The sequence below is a fragment of the Phaenicophaeus curvirostris genome, chromosome 13, assembly GCF_032191515.1.
Source record: "Phaenicophaeus curvirostris isolate KB17595 chromosome 13, BPBGC_Pcur_1.0, whole genome shotgun sequence".
Lineage (NCBI taxonomy): Eukaryota > Metazoa > Chordata > Aves > Cuculiformes > Cuculidae > Phaenicophaeus > Phaenicophaeus curvirostris.
In genome coordinates this window covers 8,642,316-8,661,398 of record NC_091404.1, presented here as the reverse complement: position 1 = coordinate 8,661,398, position 19,083 = coordinate 8,642,316, and the positions used below count along the sequence as shown (strand labels likewise).

Below are 19,083 nucleotides of genomic sequence, written 5' to 3'. Positions count from 1 at the left end.
ATCAGCTTGCATCCACCTTGGCATTCTAAATTTTACTTCATGTATCAACAGAGCCTTCTCATTTCAGCTGCTCTGAATTTTTTTATGCAAACTGAGAACCAGTTCATATCATGGTTTGTGGAGGCATTTGACAACAAAACTGGTGTGATTTAATAGATTCAGATAGAACAGCCTTTAGGGGGTAGTACTACAGGTTTGGGGGACAATGGCAGGAACAATCAGGCTACAAAGAGTTTTGGTTTGGAGTTTCAAAGTACTAGAGGCAGCCAGGTGAAAGCGGGGGTGACAGCAGTGTTTGTAAAGGTCAGTGTGTGTATATATATCTATTTATGCATATATATTTTTATTTATTTGTTATAATTTTTTTTCAATGAGAGCTGGAACAGCACGAAGTTACATAGCAGTTTGCTGCTACTTTGCTCATCACATCAACTATAAATCTCACTAGAAAAGACAAGCCCTGTGCCACCTTCTGAGTCATAGCACTGCCTCCATAACAGCTTCCAAAACCCTTCACTCAGGTCAGTTTTGAACTGCCATCTGCAGAATCTATTTGGAAGCAGATATAAATGCATGCAGATGAACTATGATTACTACTCAAGGCAAAGAAACCTCAAGAATTAGAGGTGCATTTTCCTAATACTTATATCTTCTGAAAAGTACACATTCTGAAAAGGAAATCAACTGAGGAGAGGGAATGAAGACAAGAGATTAATTTATTGAGGTTTCAGGAGAAGATTTATATGGTATGAAAAATAAAATAAAATCCAAGAACATTCTTTGGTCATGACAGACACTCACACAACGTGATATCACTCTTCCAGTGCGACACAGAAGGTCTCAACAAAGGGAAATCACAGCCTCTTAATCAGTAGAAAATGGAAGTAATAACAGGTTCTTCTAATAAGGATTTCTGAAGTCACAGTTACAATGAGAGGTGTAAAGTGGTAATTGAGAGAGCACTTGAACCAAGACAGTGACTGAAGGGTCACTTGGAAGATAGCTGCTCAGAAAGCCACCCCTGGAAAACATCCTGCCTGGTAAGTGTAGTCAGAGGAATGACAACACTGCTGGAAACAGGCCAGAGGACAACAAATAAACTCTGTAAGTCTCTTTGGAACAGCTTAAGCATATTATAAGAGTTAGGAGGAGAACAAGAAAAAGTGCTTGACAGCTGGTTTTGGGCTCCTCAGTACAAGGAAGTCATAGAGATAATGGAGTAGGTGCAGCAAAGGGCCACAAGGATTATCAAGTGATTGGAGCTGGGAGGCTTTGGGCTGAGAGGGAGATGGAACTGTTCATCCTGGAGAAGGGAATGTTCAGGGGCATCTCACAGATGTGTAAAAATTGCTGATGGGAGGGGAATAAAGAAGACCAAGCCAGACTTCTGAGTGGTGCCCAGTGACAGAACAGGAGGCAATGGGCACAAACTGAAATAAAATAAATTCCACGCCTTCTCACCTCAGCCACCCCAAGAACCAGAAATCATTCTGAGATAGGAAACCTTTTACAGTGACATATTTGGCATTGGAACAGGCTGCCCAGGGAGGTGGTTGAGTCACCTTCCCTGGAGGTGTTTAAGGCACGGGTGGACGAGGTGCTGTGGGGCATGGTTTAGTGTTTGATAGGAATGGTTGGACTCGATGATCCGATGGGTCTCTTCCAACCTGGTTATTCTATGATTCTATGTTCACAAATGAGTGAAGTGATACTAATTATTGCCAATTAACTCAGGATTAACAGCTGAATACAAAGTAAAACAGCTCTACCACAGAGGAAAGCAATAATGCGTCATATCAATATTATGCTAGTTCAAGCATTCCTTCCAAATTTATCTCTTCCTTTTCTATGTCCTGACCTGCAATTGCCATGTATCAGTATTTTTTTTTTGCTCACAAGTTCAAGAAAGTGTATTTCACGTACCAAAAAATTCACAAAAAAATTAGTCATAATGAAACTCTATTCTTAAAAAGAGCCACCACCCACATATTACAAATACTTCTATTTCGACAGTTATAATATATTGCAGTTTAAAAGCAGGGAAGTTTAAACTCTTCAAACAAAATATTTGAGCAGGATTTCAGCAATAACCTGCACGTCTTGCTACCTTATGCAGAGCTGTAACACTTACTCTGTAATCATACGTAGAGTCTGGGTTCTCCTCACAAGCAATAACCTCTGGTGCCATCCAATACGGTGTGCCAATAAATGTGTTTCTTCTCCCAATAGTCCTATCCAGTTGAGCGCTTACACCGAAGTCCACTGAAAAGCCAAACAGAGGTAAAGAAATTAATAAAGTTGTATCCACATAACCCAGTATTTGCTTGATTACTTTCATAATTGTTAGAATATCAAACTTTTAATTGCCCCTTTTTTTCCAGCTTTTTCACAGGGGGATCAAATGAACAGCGTGCTAAATCCCCCAGGTAGGTTATAGTAGACATGAATTGCTCTAGGAAGACATTACAGAACAATTTATGCTTAATATAAATGCTACATTGAATAGGTCTCGAGATCTTTAACTAGCATCTGAAAGGACAAACAGTATCTACAGAGGCGGCAAATTTGGATGTGTCCAGTATGGTCATTTGCGAAAGCTGGGAAGAACCCTCACATCGTTTAATTTTGAGGGGCCTGAAGTAACTCCTTCCCTACGTTCATACACTATCTTAGAACAAGTTGGAGAGTATACTAGTTCATTCTGATCTTGGACTCGTTATAATAAGACAACTGAATGGTACTCCTTGTGCTAAAAGGATGTTACTTTCATCAGGATCGTACAGCAATACAGCTTTGTTCGGATATGAAGAAGGGCTCATACAACCAATAATCATGCAATTGTATTTTTCTTTGAACAAACCTCTAAGATACACTAATTGGGTCCACTGGGCATAGCAGCCATATGGTTACCATCAAGGGGCAGATTTTCTCATTTATGTTACCTCATTGCAGATCATCTGTAAACCACAATCTACTACTGTAATTTAAGGTGCCCCTTTTGCAAAGCTTCTCCAACAATAAGCTGGACCTGACCTTTCGGATCATCAAAAACTCTGTTCTTCTGATGGGAAGTGTGTACACTTCCACTGAAGTGGAATGAACTGGACTGAGGAACTCTTGGATCTCTAGACACACAAGCTAAATATCTCTGGAAACAACTTTATTTTTTTAATTATTTTTGCACTTAGAAAATCTGTTTCATCTTTACACTGAGTTAGAAAGGTTCGATTGTCTTGTCCATCATGTGAAGAATGGTGGGATTTGTAACTATTCAAGACCATAAATGCACACAACCCCACCATCTTACCAGTGTTAAGAGGGAACAGTTGAAAAATAGTCCATATCTTTTAGAGACCATATGCAAAATCCTCCCTTCATTTAATACAACAGCAAACCTCCCTTTGACTTCACTGAAGGCAGGATTTCTCCAGAACATTAAACCATAATGACACATATTTTTATTTGCTCCAGCCAAACATCCTATCCCACATCCGCAGGCCATGTTTATTATTTTTGTTATTCAACTCTAAAATGAATTCTTTCAAATTAAGAGAAAGGAAGCATAAAGTTCAACCCAAATAAAAGAATTATTCTCTTTGAGACTGCTCCTTAAAATCTTTGCCATGCATTCTCTGTGACGTCTTCCCCAAATATGAAAGACATCCCATCCTCAAGAAAGATATGTAGTTGAGTTTAGTTTTAGGAAATTAGAAGCTGTCAATACTGACAAGACACGGTAGAAAAGGAAATAAGTAAACTCTCCAGCGTTTTTGAGACATGACTATTAGAGCTACTCTGCAGCAGTAGCCCTTCCACCAGAGTAATTTCACTTATTGTTATATTTATGAAAATCTCTAACACCACTTTCCTCAGAGAAATGGATTAACGTAATCTATTCCCCCAGGTTTTTTTTATTTTGGAAGTCTTTGCATGCTGGGATCTGCTGTGAAGGCCTGATGATGTTATGACTTACTAGACGGGTTCTTTTGTTTGACTGCAGAGAAGTAGCTCTATTCCCCAACAGCTGCGAGTGACATCCTTGCAGAACATGTCACATTTTCAGCTCTTTCTACATAGCAGACACCTTGTATACACAGGTATTAGTGCTACTTGACAAATTTGTCGCTCTTAGATTACTGAAGTTTCTTTCCAAGACAATGTGGAAATATTAAACTTTTTCCCAACAGGTTTCTAGCACACATTGAATGAAACTTACCCAGTTTTACTTCAGCATTTTCTGTAAGAAGAACATTCTGTCCTTTAATATCTCGATGGATGACATGATGAGCATGAAGATGTGCCAAGCCCTAAAAGAAAACCAGACTTCCCTTATTCTTTCTTCCTATCATTATCATGAGCATGGCATCATTATCTTCTTACTGCTTTACTCTTCCCCGACTTTATTTATAGGGAAAGTCCTTTAGATGTTACTAGCAACATGAAGACCCCAGTATCAGGGAGGAGGCAAGACAGGAATCATAAGTTTGATTGTCTTCTTTATCCACAGGCCTGACACTAGTGGACCATATCTGAAGTAAAGCATGAGGAGAACGAGGTAGCAATATTTTAAACTTCTGTCTCAGAATCAAGGGATACCTTCTCATACTATGTGTTAAAAGCAAACTAAAGAGGGAAAGAGTAATGCAGAGTGCTCTGTATAAGCACCAGAGACAGCAGCTGGATGGCCACAGTGGCTTAAATTCTGCATTCAGCAAAACTGTGTTCTATGGTAAATGGACCACAGAAAGCTCAAAATACCATGTCAGACCTGGTTCTGACTGCAGCAAATATTGTTTTAATTCAGCTGGTATTTTCAATATTTAGTCTCCTCTTTCATTCTAATATTGTCCATGGTTAAACTAGCACAGATAAAAAGGAACACCCTGAAATAATACATTATAGTAAGGCAAGGATGCTTCATTCAAAAAGCTTAGCCTCTGTAACACTAATGACTTAAAATTCCACCCAACTTCTAACTTTTTCCAGAAGGAAACATTATCAATCCATATGCAACTGGGTCATTCTGTTTTGAAACAAATATGATTAAATCCCATTTATCTTACTGTTATTTAGAAAAGAAGCAAAACTCCATTACAAGGAATATGGATCAGTAACTCTGTAATGGGTTCTCAATTTGGAATGACAGGTTCCAAATATTTTTTTTTCCAAGCTAGTTCACTAGATAACAGCTTAGAAAGTTTTAGCCTTTGTACTCTCCAGGAACAACAACAACAAAAACCCCTAAGCCTGCATTGAATGAAATACAGCCCCAAGAATTGTTTTGGGGAATATTGCCCCAACAAGGCCACCTTTAAGATTTTGGAATGTTGTTTAGCCAACACTGCTTCTAAGAGTATGGAAAAGAGGCCCCTGAGAGTGTGCAGGTAAAGGAATTATGAACAGAAAGATCTTCCACAGCATGAACAGCTGAAGCAATGAGCAGTAAGATCTCCTGATGTGGATGACAGATTTATGGAAAACGCAAAATTTATTTACTTTTCTAGATGTCCAGAATCTGGACATTAAGATGATAGCTATTTGCCACAGGAAACGGGAATTTTCTGTTCTTCATACAGAAAATGGGATTAGTTACAGTAATATGGGATGTCAAGCAGCTATCATGCTGGCTCTTTGGGCCATTGCTCATTGGTGACTTATGCTAGTGACCAAAGACCCCTTTGTTGCAAATGAGCAACAAAGCTTTGTTGGCACAACTCACCCTGAGAACCTCTCTGCAGATGTACGCAATCCAGTCTTCCTTGAAACAGTTCCCTTTTGTCTTCTTTACCAGGTCAGTGACAGAGCCCGCGCCGCAGTACTCCATCACCAACTGCAGGAAGACAAATGCAATACACCTTTACCACAGCACTGACAGGGTGCCAGCAGAGATACCATGTGCAAACACCCACTCCACCACAGTCAAGGTGTGGCAAACCACACACGACCTTCCCGGATGCCAGGAGACATAGAATCTCATTTCCTGAATCACACGCATTGCTGAATAAATAAAAAACCTCAGTAGTGCTCCTCTCATACTGCAGGTTATGGGTCCTTTTTTAGAAACTACTAAAATCAGAAAAACAAGAGCTAGCAGAACTGAAAAACATGGGATTTTTTTTTTAAATTTAAAATTTCTCATTTTGCTGCAGAGCTTGCAGTCAAAAAAACCAGAGTATTCATTTTTCTTCTTTTGTTTGTTGCCAATTCCTCTGTTCCTTTTTTTTTTTAATTTCTAACTGAAAAAAGGAGAGGAAAGCAACAAGAAAAAAGGAGAAGTAGAAGAGGACGAGTTCTCTTTCACTAAAAAAAAATTACCAAAATGTTTAATTAGTTAAAAAAAAGCTAAAACAACAACTCAGAATGACAGCACAAGTCTGCCCATCCTCAAAGGAACTCATAAGGGATGGGAGACATATAGGGAGGAACAATTTTCTCTAAAATATGTTATCCCTTGAAACAATAACTTCATAATTTCACTGAGACAAAGTCCAAAGCCAAGCATACTGGAGCTCTAAAGAAAGGAGCTGTAAATCTGCTCAACAGAAACGACACTAACCACTTACCCAGAGCTGATCGTCTTGGCCTGCAGGACTTTTCTTTACAAACGCACCATAATATGTAGCAATATTCCGGTGATGGGAGTACTTTTTAAGCATATTTATCTCCAGCTTGATTTCCTCTTCTTCATTCTGTCGCAAAAGAGAGCAGGAGGTTCCTTAGATGACCAGCCATCACTGAACTCCAGTGATGTTGCTCAGAGCTGCAGGGCAACCTCTGTCTCTGGAGGCTTTGAACATCCAGCTGGAACCAGCCCATGGGTGACCCTGCTTTGAGCAGGAGGTTGGGCCAGAGACTTCCCAAGGGTCCCTCCAAACTGAGCTATCCTGCGATTATGAGACTGCAACTGAAGGACAGACTCTTAAATTGATGACTGACTCACTCTGATCCATTGGCCTAAAATAATGAATTGCTAGGATTTGACTTAAAGAATAAAAAATGTCCTGATCTGGGTACAACAACCTCATATTGTCTCCTCACGGGGCTGAGGCAGGACCTATTAGCCCCTCATTTGCCATTTCTGTATGCAGTGATTTAGTCATGGAGAAATTAACCTGATTCAAGTAAAAATAAAAATATTCCCAATGTTCCATTACATAAATCCTTGGAAAAGCACTTAATGCACACATCAGACAATTTGCCTTCCCAGTACCATGGAGGGTCTTGCTGTAAGGAAATCAAAACCAAGAAGGAGTCAAGTCATCACAAATCAAACTCTAGAGTCAGTGCAGGGGTAGGACCTGCTCCTTCCTTCCAGTTGTGAGACTGCCCCACTTGGACCATGGAGTTTTCACCTCCTCCTAACATTATGCCATCAGTTAAGTCTTCAGTGTGCTGAGGGCCAGCACACCCCTAAACATCTCCTCCCAGGCGCTAGCCAGCTCTGTTTTCCCACTGTTCTGTTTCAGTCTCTTCAGGGCAGACATTCTCTTCTGCCCAGTACAGCACTGTGCACAATAAGAGAACTAATGGAAACACATGTTTTAATAATTACATTAGAAGGAAACATCTTTTTTCAGAGAGAACTGCCTGCTCTGAAGACGTCCCCTCAGAGCTGTTTGCTGTGTTGCCACCAAGACAAAGAGTGCACAAGACCCAGTGAAATGCCTGTAGATTTTGCTGCCTCATGTGCTTTAATAGTAAATGTGAGTGGTGCTGCAAGGTATCCTTGCATTGGTTAAAAGGAATATGACAAAGCTGAAAATTAATTTACCTTGCTGTAAAACATTCCAGTCAGCACTTACAAGCTGAAGGGGAAAAAAAAAGATGAAGCGAGAACAGCTCAGCCCCGCAGAACATTTTTCTGCACCATTCCACTATTTTCCAGTAGCTTTGCCATCAAAGCGTTCCTTTAACCATCATAACAGACTGCTTACAAAACTAGCTGCATTTTCCTTTCTACCGGTAGCAAAATATGAAAGTCTGACAGGCTGAAGCCAAATTCTCTCAAGTACAGGCATATGAAGTGTCTTATTAGACCCAAGCGCACAAAAATAATTCCCGACAGAACAGAAGGGACTAATAAGTTTTCCCCAGTAACACCAATCCACAGGAGACACATTAGCAGACCAAAGCCTAATTGTCTTAAGCTTTAGGAAATGGGAAATGATAAATAACTCTACTTGAAGCAAAATTAGCTATTTCAGGTTTCAGAACCCCCCTTTGTTGAAGAGAGGCTCTCAAGCTGAACTAGATATTTCATTTATCTTTTGTTTGCAATTAAGAAGAAAGAACGTCTAATCCTCAGATTGATACAGCCCTGGATGTTGTATGACTTAATTAGCACAGGGAAGGGAGAAGCCCAGTGCAACATCTACAGTCTCCAAGAAAAATCAGAGCTGATAGACAACATGCAGGAAATCCTCCATGAGCAAGGTCCTATTTCTCTCTGCGCATGGCCAGGGCACAAAGGCAGCCGAGACCTTGTGCTGATGCTTTCAAAGAGGCGAGATGGCTCTACTCTCTTTGGGACTCCAAATGGTGCACGTGAAAGGGGGGAAACAGGCAGGTGAAGACGAGGCAGGAACCACAATCCTGGACCTGGCCACAAGGGCCCTGTCACTGATGTGAGTTTCTGGTAACAGATCTTCAGAGAAGAAGGGCAGAAAGCAGGACAAACAGGGAAGACTCCTCTTCTAACCCTGCCAGCCCTCTTGCATCCTGCCCCCTCACTCTGCTGGGGCAACCAAACGTGTGGAAGGGAGACATTAATCTTTGGTAAATGCCCTCCCCAAATTATTTAAGATCACTTCAGATCATAAGGTTTCATGGTTTTTTTTTAACTCTGCCCATCTGCATGAACTTTGCACTAGTGAAGCCTGACTGAAAAGCTTCCCTGCTACACCCTCAGCACCTGCCTGCAGCTTTCACAAAGTTCCCCTCAGGGAGCTGGCAGATCTCAACCACTTCCTCAGAGCTGTTGCCTCTTTCTCAGCTTTTCTTCCTCTGCCTAATTAATTTACTAGGTGCTGGAAAAGTGTTGGCACAGCTCTTATCCAAGTACTTTCTATTCCTCTGCAACCTTGCCTCCATGTTTTTAAAACAAAGATAGATACGCATGTGCTTGTGCATGAACTCAGCTGGAATACTGCTTAGGCTCTTCCACACCCATTGGCAAGAGCAAAGAGTAGCTGTACACGTATAATGCTTCTTTCTCACTACCAGCAAGATGATCCAATCCCTGCTGTCTCCTGTCCTTATCTATTTACCCAGAAGGCTGGAACCTGCTCCCTCCATGCATCTGTCTCTTCTTCCCTTGCTCATCCTTGCCCATAGAGGCAGTTACCTGTGCATGCACACTGCTGTACCCCACTCAGGTTCAGGATGAGTGCCTTGGGAAGACACTGCATAAAGTGGACAGTGGAATCTCTTGCTGAGCTCCACCACTGCTGAGCAGAAACCCTCTGAGCCAAACTCTTGCATCCTCCAAAGACAGCGATGTGAACTTCAAACATCAGTCAGATTGTAAGTTAAAAGGCTATACAGGGCAGCAGGTAGGTATTTCACAGACAACATACTCTGTTTTGGAAAAATTACTCTATTTCACATGGAGAAACGAAGACAGCAGAGTAAATGTGCGCAATTCTATCATGGGCCATATCCCAGGCCCAGCCAGGAACTGAACCTGGACTTGCCAAGTCTCAGTGCTGCATACATCCTTCAACCAGGGACAAAAGCATTCTCAATTTTTCAGTGTGTGCACATGCTCAAGATTTCCACTTTCCACCACACCTCTCACCAGTGCTACTACTGGCCACTTCTCTCAGGCGTCTACAAACCTGCTCATAAATCACGCTGCTTAAGAAAAGGGAACAAACTCGCAGATATGCAGGTGCAAAAAGCTGTTTGCTTTCACAAACCAATGCGTTTCTGGGCACAGATGGCTACATGCACAACGATGACAGGTTCATGATCAAAGGCTATTTTTGAAGATGTGGTCCTATCTGCAATGACATTAGGAAGCAAAGAACTAGAAAGCACACGCCTCTGACCTCAAATGGAAACAAGATCATCAGCTGATAAATACTCCACCAAGAGACTCCTTAGTACTGGAACAGTTCTAATGACATTTCTCATTTAAATGTTACTTTGCTATCTAGAAAAAATGAAAGCAGGGAGAGACAGAGAACGACGTGCAGAAGAAAAGCCTGCACAGATCACCTGCACAGACAGCTGAAGAGAAAAGCAGCAAGAATCCAACCTCTTTACAAGTACCCTTCTTGCCTGACAGGAAGAGGAGCCTACGTGGAGAGGCACATAAGCACAAGTTGCTATCAGCCCCCCTTCAACCATTTCAAAGGGCTCCCTCCGCTCCCCCCGGTAACACGACATGCCAGCACTTCCTGACAGATGTTCAGAGGATCCCACAATGACCAGAGCATCCTGCTGCCGCTCCTAAGAAACCAGCACAGGGCTGCAGCTCACCACAGCGAAGGGCAGATTTGCTCAGGTCTTGGCGTGCCCCATATCTTAGAGCTGAAGAGTTACAGCTGAGGCCAGACAGGGAATTTCCGATGAAATAATTTCTCACCATAAAAAAAAAGGCAACAAAAAAAGCCCCATGGATTTGGTGAAGCAGAATATTTTGGTAGAAGTTTACTGGTTACGACAAAACATTAACTTAAAGACTTCTTGAGTTGGATTATGTAATAATGAAAACATGATGCGGCAGGAAGAGAAACCCAGTGCAGAATATCCAAGTAGCAAGGAACCAGCTGATCCCTAGAATATGAGATGTCCTTGTTCAATCCCATCGTCTCCCAGGTCAGACAGCACTGACCTATTACTGAGCAGGCTAGTGACCAAACGAGCACCAACCTATACTGGCACAAGGCTCTGTCAAACTCAGCCACTGGAACTGCCCTACTTTGTGTGGGAGAGATCTCGTAGAAGCTTGAACTGGGAAGTCCTCTAAGCAGGTACCCAAATCACAGGCATTCAGCTCTTCTTTACTTTTTTTGGAGATGGGTGAAGGGAGAAAGACTGCACTTACCCTGATTTTATTTTTTTAATCTTCCTGTTTTCTGCCAGATGAAATTTTCACTCCCTAAACTGACTGTTCCTTGTGCAGCATTAATCAGATCATATAAACACTTGAAGAGGAAAATGGCCACATGGGCTTGGAGCCTCCTGTCTTACTCAACCAGGTTTACTTTGACAGTTTCCATTTCTCACAAGCCAAATTCCATGTAAGATGTTGCTCTCAGGTGCAATTTATAGGTATGACATTGGAATTGAGAATTTCAATATTTTAAAAGATTTTACTTAACGTATCCAGCTAGCTTTTCAAGAGGATCAGAAAATAACTTACACCTGAGCAGACTAACAACACAGGAGAAATAGTGAATCCTTACAGACTCCTAATTTATGACACTGAAATTCTGGAGATTGAAAGGATTTCTGAATTACAGTTAGGACCCATTGCTATGAGATTTTCAGTCACCAAATGCTATGAAGCAGAGAAAAGCTATTGCTGTCTTACAGGAGAACTGAGCTTCAATGATGCTCTGGACATATACAGCATCAGCCTCATCCATATCCACGCACTCACATACTGCAACTGCGAGAAGGAATGCATTGGCTTCAACCACCCATTTACTCTGTGCTACAAGAGACCAGCAGCACCATCTGTAGACAGACTCATCAGCTCAGGAGGCCATTGGTAACCCCATTTCTTGCAGCCATGTGGCTTACCTGAGCACTCTGGGAATTTGCCCTGAGGCATCTCAAGGGCTCAGGACCACATCTGCCAACCCCACCCTGCCACTGCACACAGCCACTCACAGCCCACTGTGCTGAAAGCAATTGGGGTTTACCATAACACACCGAGCTGTGAAATGTGGTGGCTGAGGACAACCCCCGTGGCAGAGCAGATGGCTACAGGAGGAACCGGCAACTACTGACAGCAACTGCTCGATCCACTGCTGCAAAAATCTCTAACATCTTGCTGATGCACTGCTGAGAGCCCGGAGGAAACCAGTGATAAAGCAGAGGACTGCATCCAGGTCTGCCAACCTGTGCCCAGCAGCCAACTCTGCACTAAGAAAGTGAAAAAAAACAGCAGAAAGTCTTGCACTCACTCTGCACCAAGGCCAGAAAGTAGAAACACTCAAGGACATCTGAACTGGATTTGTTCAAGGTTAGTAGGGGAAGAGCATCAGGGAAACCCCTCCAGGTGGCTGCACCAACACGCTCACCACTCAACTCTTAAATTGTCACAACGGCTTTTGCATTAAATGACTCAACAAAAAAAAGAGTGTGATCTGTCATCATTGCCCCTCAAGCAATAGGATGAATCTCCCAGTATAATGCCAGCTCTCTAGCCTGCCAGAAAGCAGCAAATCAGATCTAAACAGCTGGGTTTTGTTCCCAGAATAATCCAAGTCTATCAACATGAAATCCTGAAGCTGGACCACAAGGTTGTCCTCCATTAAAATTTTGCTTCCATGTAAGCAGGCATTGCTGCACGCTACAGCGTTTTGCTTACGTACAAAGGAGTGTTATGTATAGCAAAAGGAAGGAAATCTTTCCAAGGTTCCCTTCCTGCAGTTTTTGCTTCAATTGTTCCATCAAGGAAGGGACTGTCACTGGTGTTAACATGACTGCCCACAAGTGATATCTTTGACCAGCCCTCACGCATTGTTGACTGACCCAGAAAAGCATGAAAGCAGTTCATACAGGTGCTCTGGATCACGTCTGAGTCCCTGTTAGGATCTGTCCCATCAGCTCCTCTGTCAAAGCATGGAAGTGCTCTTATCTCAGGAATCTGTCTGCAACCCAAGCCATATCCCTTCTCCTTTCCAAAATCCAGTAGCCTCGTGTTTGGTGATTGCTGTTTTTTAAAACCAAAGCACTTGGTGATATACGCACCTACAGAACTAAAAGCAAAAATGTCATCAATCAAACCACGGCACTCATTTAAAAAAATGCACCCTCCTGCATACACAGGGAAGAGTAAAACTGGCAATACAAGTATGCTTGCATGTTTTGCAAGTTAGCAGTCACAGCCAAGCCAGCCTTTACATATATTTTGTAAAAGCAGTACAGTAGCAAGTAAGTTTGAAAACCCAATGTGCAATCTGGACCACTTGCTGCAAGATTCCTACAGCATCAGCAGAAAGAACAGTCATCAACCTGCTCTATGTGACAAAGCCCACGCAGACATCAACTTGTTCTGCTGTCTCCCAAGACAATCAAAAGACACGAAAATGCAGGCAAGGCTTGCTTGTGCTTGCCTGAAACATCACGTGTAGATATACCACTGGCAGACTTGGCCCAGAGGACTTGGTCCCGGTTTTTATTTCAGGCAATAATGCTTCCACAATACCACAAAAGGACTCTAACTTTATCTTGAGATTTTTGTACTCCATATCTGCACTGACAGTGACAGAACAGGGGGCTGGTCTTCAGTGACATTAGGTGCATCCTACCAAGCCACAGACTTCCAGTAAACTTGAGAAGAAGAAGCAGAGAGTTGTCCTAACCTTTCTGGGGCCCAGGCTAATCTGGTCTCAAAGAGGCAAGCTCTTGCACTGCTAGCTGTGTTTGTAAAAGGAGAAACAAAAATCAATACTTAGCAACTTTTTTCGACACCCTGATCCAGCACTGACACCACTTTATAAATGCGAGCCGGGACAATGCCAATTAAACTGTCTCCTTCTCTCATCTGTCAAATAACAATAAAAATGTGCTAGATTTGCATTTCTAACATGTTTCTACTTGCTAGCTGTCAGGGTAGCTACTCTGAGAAATGGCTGGCACGCGAGGGAAGAGGATGCAATGAAACACAGAAGGGGCAGCACAGAGCTACAGGAAATCTTTTACTTGCTATCTCTGGAAACAGATAATCAACTAGAAATAAGCAGGAAGAGAGCTCTCTGTTATTATAGACTACTGAAATATATAGCAATGCATTCACTTATTGCTTTGTCACCACTGGTCGGGTATAATTGAAAAGTACTTTATAAAACACAAACTGGTGCTCAGCAAGCACAATTTATAATGCTGGACTGTCTTTTATGAGCTATCCACCTTCTTGTGATTTGATTACTTATTTTCCCTTGAACCTTGATAAATTATTTTTATTTTTGGTGTTGCACTCACCTCAGTAACATTCATCACTTTGATCGCTGCCAGCTGCCCAGTCTTCACGTGGCGACCCTGTGAAAATAACATAAGACTAAGTAAAACATGTAGGCAAGCTTTGTTTACAGTAACAAATTAGACACATAACAACTGGGCTCCAGTACTTGCTTTCAATCATGTATGGACAACCTTTCAGCAACAGAAAACTACCAAGGTGAAGTCTGGTGAGGTGTTATCAGACTCAAACCCTTACTGTGTTCTAACATTAACCCTTTGCAAGGCTGAATTTCCCCCTTTAGGACAAAGCAAGCAACAATGGTGGGAGAACTCCGTTGTCAGACCACAACATAGCACGAGGTTATGGAACCATTATGGTTGGAAAAGACCTCTGAAATCATCCAGTTCAACCATCAGCCCAATATCACCATGCCTACTAAACCATACCCTCAAGTGCCATATCTACATACTTTTTGAACACCCCCAGGGATGGTGACTCCACCACTTCCCTGGGCAGCCTGTTCCAATGCTTCACCACTCCTTCAGTAAAGAATTCTTTTCTAATATCCAATCTAGACACACATTCTGGCTCATGTCAGTGTAGAGAGAAAGCTGGGTTTCAGTACATCAATCTGGTAACCTGGATGTGGCTGCCAAGAAACTATAGCTGTATTCACTTTCCTGGTCCTCCCTTATTTTTAAAAAAAAAAGAAAAGAAAAAGCTTGTTTACTGTGAAATGCTTAGATTTTTAAATTCTAATTGTGGCTGACAGCTATAGCTCAGCTACCTCTCAAAAACCATGCAGAAGCTTTGTATTTAAAACGTAATCTTCTACAGTGGTGGGGAGGGCCACTCCCAGGACTTTGACTGCATGTTTGCCTAAACATGTACACACATTTCACTGGTAAAATGCCCACACTGCACAATCATTATTAAGCAATGGATAAGTTGTAAGTTTAGACAAGCTAAGTGGCTAGGATTTGAAAACAAAGCCTGGGAAAGGTAGGTAACAGGGAATAAAGCTATTAAAAGCACAAACTTGTTACTGAGACTGACAAAAGGTGTTTTGAAAGACTGTATATTAGAAATTCAACCAAGAATCTTGCTGTAAATTGTACAGGGTCTTGGTCTAGTTAGACCAACTTGCTCAACCGATGCCACAGATGCAGTGTTTCACCATGATAACCAACACTAATACCATACTGAAGGATAGAATCAAAAGATTTGTATGAACAGTGCGCGTGATAGGCTATAAACCCTAACTCCTCACGTTGATCAAATGTTCAGAAGTGGGTTTGAAGCTTTGAGACTGCTATTTTGTTCCTGAAATACTAGTGCCTGCAAAGTTGTATATTGAAATAACTAACTGACATCATTTAAGTAAGCCAAAGGAAATCAAATATGAAATGCTGCAGTTTGCAGATAAAATGATTTGCAGGTGCAATTTACACCTGCAAAATTAAAAGCTGTGTTGATGTCATTTTAAAATCCAGGTCCTATCTGCACAAAATTGCATGCAAGTGTTATTTCTAAGAATAAGCAATTTTGCATAAAAGAAAAATGATTCCTCATTCTCAGGCGATATGTCACAGTCATGTTTTCTTTTACAGAAAACTAAATCCTGCTGAGGTTTTGTATATTTATAAGTGTCCTGTTTCCGTGGAAGCACTCTTGGGATTGCAAAGCTTTTTCTCATAAACTAGAATGATAGGATTTATACATTATCACAGACCTCAAGAGGAAGACAACTGGGACACACCCTCACCAGACCACACACCCACCCCGCAGCGCGGCTGAGTGCAGATGGGCAGTGAGGAGCACTAGCCCAGCAGATGCCGGTGTTTGGTCAGCATCCATCCCAGCTGACGTCAATCCCAGTCAGCAAGTTTCCTCTGCACAGCCTCAGCTCCTTTGTTGGAGGCCATTGTTTGCAAATGTTTCCAGGCATTGAATACCTTGGCAATACAGCAAGAGGGCCTTCCACAAAATGCAATCATGCTAGACATACTGGCACCCTGACTTAACTCCAAAGATCGTCTGCAGTCAAGTACACGGCTAATCCCATATTTCCAGCCACCACACAGAGCGGGTGACCAACCGATTGAAATGATGAGTCTCTCCTGGGCTGCTGTACATTCTGCAAAGGATGATTTCAAGAATCAACACTGATTTTCATAATTACAGTAAAACATGGAGACATGCTTCTTTACTAAGAAAATAAATCAATTAATACTAGACTAGCATTGCACTTGATATTGAATACTCATAAGAATAAGGAAGAGGGAAAGGCTTAGCATTCAATTTTTATTTCAAAGCATGACACCTGGTCAAATTGTCCCTCTGTATAACAGACATCTATTATTTAGCAGCCATGGTTAGTTCCACTGCATGCAAACCTGCTACTCTCACTCACTTTTACCATTATAAATGAGAATCCCCCTCCAAAATGTTTGTAAAATTAGCATTCATGGGAAAGAAAACCCTTTTGTTTTGTGGGTCACGATTCATCTTTGCACAACAGATGTGGCCCTGGTAGCTGAGATGCACAGCTCAGTCCTGCTTTTGTATTCCTAAAAGCTTCCATGTCTGAGCTGACTGTTGGATGACAGGAGCTTAGTCTGTGCAGAGAGGGCAGGATCACGCCCCATGCCTTGTCTCAATGTCCTATCTCCCTCACACTGTGCAAAGTTACTACTAGCCTGAGGGAAACGCGTAGGCTCGCATCCAACTGTCCCTCTGCACAGACTCACCTGCAGTAAACACTCTGTGACTGGGTAAAAGCAGCTGTTACATGGAAGTAAATTCTGTTAACTACATGCACTTCACATCCTTCTGTTCTCTTAGACTCCTTTTTCCTGGAACAAAATAGCACGGTTCAATCCACCAAAGAATTCCAAACCCTTCTCAAGAGACCAAAAGGAAAGGAGCATTAAAGAGTAATTTCTTATGGTTTGCTCCAATTCTCAACTCATGAGAATTTATTTTCCAGAATTGTTATCACACTTTTTTTTTATAGAATCATAAAAGATTGGAAGGGACCTTAAAGATTATCCAGTTCCGATCTCCATGCCGTGGGCAGGGACATCTACCACCAGGTCAGGTTGCTCAAAGCCTCATCCATCCTGGCCTTAAACATCTCCAGGGATGGGGCTTCCACAACTTCTCTAGGCAACCTATGCCAGTGCCTAACTAACCCCCCCGCCCCAATTGGATTGCAATATCCAATCTAAATCTTCCCTATTTCAGCATTTCAGCTTGAAACTGTTACCCCTCATCCCCATCATTACATTCCCTGATAAAGAGCACCCCACCAGCTTTCTTGTAGGCCCAATTTAAGTACTGGAATGCTGCTATAAGGTCTCCCCAGAGCCTTCTCTTCTCTAGGCTGAGCAAGCCCCACTCCCTCAGCCCGTTCCAAAGTATTCTGTATTTCTTGATGGCAGTAAGCTGAAGAATCTGATCTTCCTCCATCAGCATTAGTTGGTGCAGGGTAATGCAGAGGGCTGCAGGTTAACCTCATGAAAAGGTGCGAGTGTTCTACATATTTATACCTGCATTTCATCAATTATCTAAAAAGGATGAATTAGCTTAAAAGCATGTATAAAAAATATCTTGGAGAGTGTAGCTAAATATGTACCTACAGCTATATATCTATATAAAAACATTCTGAGCACGAGATATTAATTTTACTGCCACCTCGGCAGATTTATCTTTGATTACAGTTGTACTTTTTCCCAAAGTAAAGGATTTATTGTTATTGTAAAGCAATACATCTCAAAAGCCTCTGCACCTGCTAATGTATGCAACAAACAATGTGGCAGAATTACACAGAACACACAAACATTTCTCCTTACCTCTGACATCATCTCAACACATACAAATAAAACCTTGTCTTTAAATATCACCAAAGGAAAAGGTTTAGTCTTTACCCAGTAGAGACAAAACAACTAGAGCGCCCTGGAGATACCACCCTCAATTTTATTCCTTCTCCTCCCCAGAACTCACTGTATTCAGTTAGTTTTGACAAAAAGAGGCTGAAACAAAGCCACCCAATGGCTCACTCAGAGACCAGCAGCCCTTGTAAGCTGTGGTTGCACACTGGCACTCTACTGAACTCAGCAAGACCACCACCTGAAAAAGTGAGTTTGCGATTGCACGATCCCACACTAAGAGCGCTGAAGCTTTCAGGGGACACGCATGTTCATGTAGAGAAGAACCATTAGCCTGGCAGCGTAACATGCTCCACATTACACTTGCTTTAATGCACAGACTATGACTATGCTAGCAATCAGAACAAAAATCACAAGTTTCTCTCCTTTACATTGTTTTTTCAAACTGTTTTGTGTTCATTCTCCTTGACACCTCTAAAAGCGGTAAACATCCTGAACCCAGCCCCAGGCTTTTTGTTAAAAGACTGAGACTAGTGCCTAAGTAAGGAAAGGTTTCAGGGCTGAGCCTCTTATTTTTTCATTTATCAATAAATCTCAGAGGTTAGCCAGAGTTCATAGGAACTCATACATTGCTACTTTTGCTGAAGCCACAAGGTTGAGAATGTTTGAATTGTTTTGAGAAAGGTGGTGTTTTGATTTTTCTTTAAAGCTCTCAGGAGCAACTGGTCATTTTAACTGTTTCCCAACCAAATGAGATCAACAGATGCACTAACATCCAGTAATGAGACATGCAGGAGCTCATCCTTTTTTAATTAGTCCAGAATAGGAGGAAGAAAAAGGGGCATTACCCTCCCAGCCCTCTGTGCAATCCATCTCTGCCATTCCTCTCCAGATCATTAAAGGGAATCACCTTGCTGTGATTCAAGATCCATCATTCCATGCTTCCTCAGAAATTGAGCACTGGGCAGGAATGGTCTATGGGCCTGTTTCCCTAATAGAACCTTTCATCTTTTACCCAAATCCTCAAGAGTTGAAACTGTTCTCAAACTGGAG

At 41.9% G+C, this 19,083-nt stretch overlaps 1 protein-coding gene across 3 annotated transcripts in view; it reads right to left on the bottom strand.

Moving 5' to 3' along the window:
* Positions 1 to 19,083, bottom strand: part of NRK (Nik related kinase) — a 95,491-nt gene that overhangs the window by 47,972 nt on the left and 28,436 nt on the right. For all 3 annotated transcript variants that reach the window (XM_069867965.1, XM_069867967.1, XM_069867966.1), the window contains 5 exons: positions 14,161 to 14,217; positions 6,564 to 6,689; positions 5,720 to 5,830; positions 4,217 to 4,307; positions 2,132 to 2,262 (listed from right to left, as the gene is read on the bottom strand). In XM_069867965.1, the coding sequence (XP_069724066.1) occupies positions 2,132 to 2,262; positions 4,217 to 4,307; positions 5,720 to 5,830; positions 6,564 to 6,689; positions 14,161 to 14,217 (516 nt within the window). The remainder of the gene's footprint in view (positions 1 to 2,131; positions 2,263 to 4,216; positions 4,308 to 5,719; positions 5,831 to 6,563; positions 6,690 to 14,160; positions 14,218 to 19,083) is intronic.